At 43.2% G+C, this 8,586-nt stretch overlaps 1 protein-coding gene across 1 annotated transcript; it reads left to right on the top strand.

Annotated features, from left to right (window-relative positions):
• Positions 1-2,927: 2,927 nt before the first annotated feature.
• LOC311139530 (galactose-specific lectin nattectin-like) lies at positions 2,928-6,203 on the top strand (the record flags this gene model as incomplete). The annotated part of the gene is made up of 6 exons (XM_084174415.1): positions 2,928-2,985; positions 3,215-3,259; positions 3,491-3,624; positions 4,067-4,201; positions 5,844-5,982; positions 6,136-6,203. The coding sequence occupies 6 exons, from the start codon at positions 2,928-2,930 to the stop codon at positions 6,201-6,203; spliced, it is 579 nt and encodes a 192-aa protein (XP_084030541.1).
• Positions 6,204-8,586: the final 2,383 nt, after the last annotated feature.

Here is an 8,586-nt window from a genome sequence, read left to right as displayed (position 1 = left end):
GCATGGTGCCTGGAGGATACTATTAGACTAGAGAGAGGAAGGAATGAAACAATGTTGATAAGCTTTGGGAGGAATAGAGAGAACTCCATTGTCAGCTTTGCTGCTTTCATACAGGCCATTTAAACCTGCATCTTCACACAGACACACGCACGCACGCACGCACACTGTCTCTGTCTTTCTATTGGCCGTGGCTGGAATAGAGTGCTGTTATTGGGTAAGGTCAGTGATTCATGTATACAGGAGGAATCATTTATGGGAATATTAGATTAAAGGCTGGATTCATCTCCTAAACTGGATTAGGCAATAAAAGAGCCAGTCTCTTCTCTCTCTTTGTGGCCCACATTAATGTGCTGAGTCAGAGCCTGCCACTCACATACACACACTCACACACACACTGACAGGCAGACTACCCAGCATGCTTCATTCAGCAGCTGTGCCTCATCTGTACTGAGTAGGCAATTTGAGCCCGTCAGAAAATGTTTCCCTAATACAGGCAAAATGATGTGCGTGAGTGGTATCCAGAATTTATTTGAGCATTACTTAGCTTTATATCATGCTTTTGTAACCGTGAAATAAGTCACTTGAAAGAAGCGTGCTTGAAAGAACAGAAACATTGAAACAGCCCACATTAGGAGGTCATGGGTAGAAAATCTTCTTCTAGAAATCTTATTTCACTGCTAGACAGCAACACACCAATATGAAATGACTCCCTTTCTTCATTTAACCATGTCTCCACAATCAGGTAAGTACACATCATTATTCCTAGTCTCATTCATTATGTTTCCAAGCCTTTGCATTGTTGCAATATGAACCATCATGCAGTACTGTATGTCTATGAGCTCATTCCGCTCTTTCCTATTCAGAGTTATGGGCTGTCTATGGTCTGTCTGTTATCCTGTGTGTCCTTCAGGCCTTTAAGTGTGCTGCTCACAGTCATTCAGCATCTGCTCGTTGCGAGGGAAATGTACTGTAGTTGTATAAATGCTGAATTCCTCTTTTCTCTCTGGCTGGAAATGAGCCTGACTGGCTGCTGGAGTAATGGGATGAGATTATTGATTCATTCGATTCCTGACCTCTCCAACTTTTCCGCCCAAAAAAGACAGTTGACGTTGCTGTGACATTGAAATGTCAGAGGCATTATCTCTAATCACAAGAGGTGAGGAGGCGTTTAGTCGCCACTTAACCACTGAACGCTTCCCTCTCCACATGATTATGTTATTTTAAAGACGGCTGCCAAATACAAAACCTTCCATCCAGCTCACTTATCCTTCCTTCATCCAGCAAGGGAATTAAACAAACTAGCTACCCTTTTGGTCTTTTGAAGTAAAAAGGTATTTCTCTGTCCCACTGTCCTTCCATCTATCTGTCTGTCTGTCTCCTTATTACCAATGGCAATATATGCTCCTCTCTTTTGATGATAATAAGAAACGTGCCATGAGAAGGAAAAATATATGATCCTGTTATTTTGCACTTTGATCCATTGTTACGGGAATGACTCATAAACAACATTATATTAGTTAACTATTGATAGAAAACAATAGTTGCTTCCTTGTGGCCAGGTATATTAGTTGATCCCCTTTCTCCAACTAAACAGAACCTATAAAGACTACCAGAGATTCCTTAAACAACAGGTAAGTCCACTATACTCACCTCCACCTACGTTCTAAAGTACTCACTGTCTGTCGCTGAATCAAACAGTCACACTCCGAACTCCACTATGGCCAAGACCAAAGAGCTGTCAAAGGACACCAGAAACAAAATTGTAGACCTGCACCAGGCTGGGAAGACTGAATCTGCAATAGGTAAGCAGCTTGGTTTGAAGAAATCAACTGTGGGAGCAATTATTAGGAAATGGAAGACATACAAGACCACTGATAATCTCCCTCGATCTGGGGCTCCACGCAAGATCTCACCCCGTGGGGTCAAAATGACCACAAGAACGGTGAGCAAAAATCCCAGAACCACACGGGGGGACCTAGTGAATGACCTGCAGAGAGCTGGGACCAAAGTAACAAAGCCTACCATCAGTAACACACTACGCCGCCAGGCCCGTCTGAAGTTTGCTAGAGTGCATTTGGATGATCCAGAAGAGGATTGGGAGAATGTCATATGGTCAGATGAAACCAAAATAGAACTTTTTGGTAAAAACTCAACTCGTCGTGTTTGGAGGACAAAGAATGCTGAGTTGCATCCAAAGAACACCATACCTACTGTGAAGCATGGGGGTGGAAACATCATGCTTTGGGGCTGTTTTTCTGCAAAGGGACCAGGACGACTGATCCGTGTAAAGGAAAGAATGAATGGGGCCATGTATCGTGAGATTTTGAGTGAAAACCTCCTTCCATCAGCAAGGGCATTGAAGATGAAACGTGGCTGGGTCTTTCAGCATGACAATGATCCCAAACACACCGCCCTGGCAACGAAGGAGTGGCTTCGTAAGAAGCATTTCAAGGTCCTGGAGTGGCCTAGCCAGTCTCCAGATCTCAACCCCATAGAAAATCTTTGGAGGGAGTTGAAAGTCCGTGTTGCCCAGCGACAGCCCCAAAACATCACTGCTCTAGAGGAGATCTGCATGGAGGAATGGGCCAAAATACCAGCAACAGTGTGTGTGAACCTTGTGAAGACTTACAGAAAACGTTTGACCTGTGTCATTGCCAACAAAGGGTATATAACAAAGTATTGAGAAACTTTTGTTCTTGACCAAATACTTATTTTCCACCATAATTTGCAAATAAATTCCTTAAAAATCCTACAATATGATTTTCTGGAATTTTTTTTCTCATTTTGTCTGTCATAGTTGACATGTACCTATGATGAAAATTACAGGCCTCTCTCATCTTTTTAAGTGGGAGAACTTGCACAATTGGTGGCTGACTAAATACCCACTTTATGTATGTCTGTCTCTTTTTTCTCAGGAGACTATCACCATGGCGATGTTGACCATATTTCTGCTTCTCAGCGCTGCCTTTGCTCTGGGTGATGCAAGTAAGAGAGACATACCTCAGTTTCCACCTGATTTAAAAAAAACTAATTTTAGTTACAGAGTGTAGATAACGGAGGTGTTTATCGATGTGTAGGTAGCAGAGGTATTCTTATCAATGGTATGATTACCTGTTCACACTCATCATATGCAGTTTGATGATACTGTATCATTCTACACTTTAAAGAGCACAAGTCTTAATCTTTCCTCTGTCTTTGTCTGTCTTTGTTGTAGGGGATCTGAATGACGCAGAGAACCTGATACCCAACCTGCCAATCGGTAAACTGCCATCCTCAATCCCATACCAACAGGCTTTCTGAAACCTGCAGAAAACTATAATATTGCATTGGTTTGCTAATGTTAACGGACTGATAATGCACAGATAGCACAGATAGCCGTGGTGTTGAGCTCAATAAAATCACGGCTGGAACGCACTTTTGACCACTCAGATTGTGTGGTCGGGACTAATCATTTCATCATAATATTGAATGTTATCTCTCCCCCCTACAGAGTCTGAGGAGATGGGGGCGAAGGAGAAGTGGGGACTACAAACCAGGAGTTCATCATGCCCACCTGGTTGGCACAGTTCTGGGACACACTGTTATCAGTACGTCCCCATCTTGGCCAATTGGCCAGAGGCAGAGGTACCTGTACATTTTTGTAAATAAATGTCCATATTTAGGGCCAGACTTACTCATTGTAAACATCATAGGATTAGTGTGTTTAACAGTGTTGCTAAACTAAAACTTGACGTGCTATTCCTTCTCTTCATATTCAGAAACTCATGCAGAAACTTCCTATACATCTATCATCATTAATTCAATTTAGATTTACAAATTACCAAACCGGGTCTCAGGCTTGGATAACACTGGAGGCCACTTTGGTCTCCACAGAGTTGGATAAAGCTGCTTTTAGTTTTTTTGCACCCTTTATGTGGAACAACTTACAGAGCTTTCTGAAATGAGACCCTAGTCTCAGTATGACTTACCTGTCAAAATAAAGGTTAAATAAAACAAAATATTCTACCTTCTTTGTATGATTCCCTTTAAAATCCCCCCTCCCCCCTGACTCTCTCGCTCTCTCCAGCATTACTGTTTGCTATTGGGAGGTAACCTGGCATCAGTGCACAGCCGTTCCCAGTATAACTTCCTCCTGTCTGTCATCCAAAGAAGTGCCAACGGAGCCCAGCGCATCTGGATTGGAGCCAACGATGCCATCAAGGTCAGAAGCACTCTGTTTAACATATACATATACAGTAGGATGCGTTGATCCTTTGAGGATATAACTTATAAGCTTGTTTTACTCCATTGTAAACATACACTGTGTAGCTTTAAAGCATGGTTAAATAATTTTCAAATCATGTTAGATTAGGTCTGTCTATGAATTTGAGTGGTTACATTTCTCCAGTCCCATCCCTCAGCTGTTTACCAAAACAATGGCGAAGAGATTGCACTTTCCTTTAAAGAACAATAGTGTTTAGTGTCTTCTCCAGGGGCGGTGTGTTCAATAGGGCGATATGGGCGACGCACTGCCAAACGGGAAAAGGAAGGGATTTTTTTTCTAATCAATTATATCACGGCAACAGTAGTTATCAGTGTTGTAATCTAGACGTCTGATCTGCCACAGTGCCACTAAATGTCCAATCAGGCTAAAGTCGTGCTTCAAATGCCCCCCCCCCCCCTTTTGGGGCGATTTCAGTCAGGTTGAAAATCGCCCAGAAGTCTGTCATAGACTCCCATGTAAAATCTATTTTTTTCAAATATCAGAGCTTTCAATACAATCTCTATGGGTTTCTGAGGGCTTGCACTTACGCGCTTTCGTCATACGTAACATAACCATGAACGTAACTAAGAAAAGAGCGGGTAGCAGCCTCAATCAATTCACTACTACTATCAAAATGGCTAGGCTTCAGTGCAACTCGATTGTGTCTTTGAAAGAAGTTCCTTTTTGTCGGCGAACAAATGAAGATAAATTGGCAACGAAACAATTAGGACCTCCCAGACCAAATTTAATAATTTAACAGGTTTCTACTAAAGGGGGGAAGTCCTACACCCGAGGATTTTCCAAAAATTGGTACGAACGAAAAACCTGGCTAGCAGGCTGCGATGTAGCTAATGCAGTCTTCTGCTACCCCCTGCTTACTCTTTCACCCTGAAGGCGGCACGGCAGACAGCACCGCTTGGACAGCGACTGGTGTGTAACGGACATGCACCATCTTTCAGGAAAGATTAAGAAACATGAGCTGTCAAAGACCCACATGGATAGCTGTTTGAGATTGTCTGCTTTGGGGAGAGTGAACATTCCCACTCAACTGGATGAGGGATACAGGCTAGCTGTCCGCCGCCACAACGATGAGGTTAGTGTTGATAATCACAAGTTTACTGGAGAACTGAAACTGACAAGGCTGACAAGATAGGACCCTTTTGTCCATTGTTATTGGATAGGAACAGAACTTATAACCAGCTCCTGACCTAAATAGATCTTAGCACAACATTTTACTCAACATATCATATTCCATATTCACTATAACAAATATATTTACTACGACATTAGCAAGAACCGCCACATCCTCAGCCGGCTAATCCAGTGTGTGAAGTTTTGCGGAGTGTTTGAGTTAGCTTTGCGAGGCAAAGATGAAACTGAGGGCTCCACCAACCCTGGTAAGCCAACACTTTTGAGATCAGTCAATAAATGCTTCTGGTATTGACTTATATGCTGCCCCTGTCTTCATGTTGTTGCTGGACATATCTTTTTTAAAATGTGTGTAGGTCACCTAAATCATCAGAAAAATTGCCCCCCCTGAGAATTTTTTCAGGAGCCGCCACTGGTCTTCTCATTGCACATTTGCCTGGATGCTCTTTAGGAGGGTCTTTGGCTGTGGAGCGACGGGTCCAGGTTTAGGTACCAGAACTGGGGCCAGGGGCAACCCGATAACAGCAACCATGGTGCTTGGAACGACAACACGAATGGCCGTGAGCATTGCATGGAGATGAACTATGGAGGTACGATGCAGTCGCCAGAGCACTCTCCCTCACATTATGCATCAAACATTTTGATAGATGTAAAAATAAATCTTAAAGAGAATTTGTTCCTTTTTTAGCTACATAAAAAACATCAATACAATACTTAGCTTTCTCTGTTACCCTCTTTCCCAGGTGACCGCGGCCAGAATGATGCACCCTGTAGGATGCAACTGCCATTCATGTGTTCCAGAAAACTGTGATTTCTACAGATTAGGAGAGAATACATGTTCTATCGTTACTCACATGGTTAGTCTGTCATCATGTTTAGTGTACTTTTATATTCTTGCTGATTGTAATGTGGGATTTTATTGCTTTTTTATCTTGATGATTATTGCTGATTTATGTAAAGTGACTTTGGGTGTCTTGAAAAGTACTTAAAATAAAATATATTATTATTGTTATTATTAATACATCTGAGAGGCTCTCGGGATATGGGATTCTTCAATAAAGCCACAGTCTGTAATATTTCCTGTTGTTCAGTGGTCATTTTTGCAAAAACCCCCAGAAAATGCTCATGTGTGGCTCCAGGGAGGAGGTTTCCTTTGCAGAAGCACCCTCATGAAACAATGTATTAATATGTGCGTGCATGTACACCATTGATTGCAAGCACTCCTTTGTAACAACCGAACCTACCCCTTAGCTCTCAGCATATGGGATTATTTTAACCGAGGATGGTGTTGGATGCTGGATATTGCTGTATAGCTGGCCAAATACACTTAGTATGAGCAAGATGATGTTGAAACGGATGATAGGATTCAAAGTGTAAATCTGGGAGCTAACTGGCCTGTCAGCCTTGTGGGATTCGAGGACGTTAATTAGCTCAGCTGTCACAGTCGGGTTCAGATGGGTTTTACTCTGGGCCAAGACCGGGCCGGGGCTGGGTCAGATCTGGACCGGATGGAAGAATGGAAAAACACAGATAGTTGATACAAGAGTTCCTCAAACACACAAAGCCAGCCAGCGTGCCAGCCACCTCTCCCTACGTCCCTGCCATCAAATCCACTCTCCCCCTAATGAAGTGGCTGACATGACTTAAGCGCTCTCCATCTGGCTGCGCAGTGGAAATTGGGTTATGGAGACAAGACGGGGTCTCCTCCACCTCCCCGCCATAACACACATGCACTCAGACTGTAGCTTGCTGGAGACATACCTGTAAAGTAGAGCATGGATGGCAACCGTGTGGTGGATGGGGGAGGATGAATAACAAATGAAAAACGCATCATGGTAGTGCAGAATACTGTACCCTACAGTGTTACTTAGCTAAATGGGCAGATGCTATGTGTGTAATACTCGTGTGTGTTGTTTCGAGATGTTGTGCCTGTAGTATGTATGTATGCTTGCATGCATGCATGCATGTGTGTAGGTAACCTACACTAGAGATTTGACCACTTCTTTATACCACAGTATGACATTTCTGCTGAGACAAAATATTGCATGATATTACATGAATGACAGAGTGCATGCCTGTATACTTGCACGCATGTATGTCGGTAGCCCACATACAGTACACTTGAGATTTGTCCTGCCCAGGGGAATCTCCAGAATTATACCATAGTTGAGGCAAAATATTCAAATATTACCTTCCTTCTCTGGAATGTGGAATACCATTCGCAACTAGTTCGGTTTACATTTTGACGTCTATCCAGTGCAGGGGCGGTGTGTTCAATAGGGCGATATGGGCGACGCACTGCCAAACGGGAAAAGGAAGGGATTTTTTTTCTAATCAATTATATCACGGCAACAGTAGTTATCAGTGTTCTAATCTGATCTGACTGCCACTAAATGTCAAATCAGGCTAAAGTCGTGCTTCAAATGGCCCCGCCCGTTTTTGGGGCGATTTCAGTCATGTTGAAAATCGCCCAGAAGTCTGTCATAGACTCCCATGTAAAATCAATTTTTTTCAAATTTCAAAGCTTTCAATACAATCTCTATGGGTGTCTGTGGGCTTGCACTTACGCGCTTTCGTCATACGTGACGTAACCATGAACGTAACTAAGAAAATAGCGGCTAGCAGCGTCTCTGTTGCGACCTGCAGTGTGGCGTTATCTTATGTTTTTAATTTGTACACTTAGTGGCGTTATTTTATGTTTTTAATTTGTACACTTAGTTTACAAACATTCTGCCAACCATGGATTTCCAGTGGTGGGTTTTGGACTGATCTTGTTGATCGTGTACATACCCGCTACGAACGGACTAAATAATGAAAACGCTGCTGGCAGCGGAATCCAATACAGCTGGGAGACTTGGCTGGATGACAGAGTCCCGGACAGAGAAGTGGAGCCGGCCGGCTTCACCCTGGTCAGAGCGGACCGCGATCTGACACAGTCACAGGGAAAATCGATCCTGGTAAGAGAGCGACTCTGTACCCCCGACATTGAACTGCTTTCTGTGTCACTGCGACCTTACTATCTGCCCCGTGAGTTCCCCCAATTGTTTGTTACCGTTGTGTACTGTTGATAATCACAAGTTTACTGGAGAACTGAGACCAAGTAGAGACTTTGGACAGGGTGGATATGGTATAATAAAGGCAGTTTATTCAGAGGTAAAGATATCTGGAATCGCGTGCACGGACTCGTTCGTCAA

This window comes from Coregonus lavaretus (genome assembly GCF_964263955.1).
Source record: "Coregonus lavaretus genome assembly, chromosome: 13".
Taxonomy (NCBI): domain Eukaryota; kingdom Metazoa; phylum Chordata; class Actinopteri; order Salmoniformes; family Salmonidae; genus Coregonus; species Coregonus lavaretus.
The sequence above is the reverse complement of the archived record's forward strand: the minus strand, read 5'-3'. Positions and strand labels throughout refer to the sequence as shown.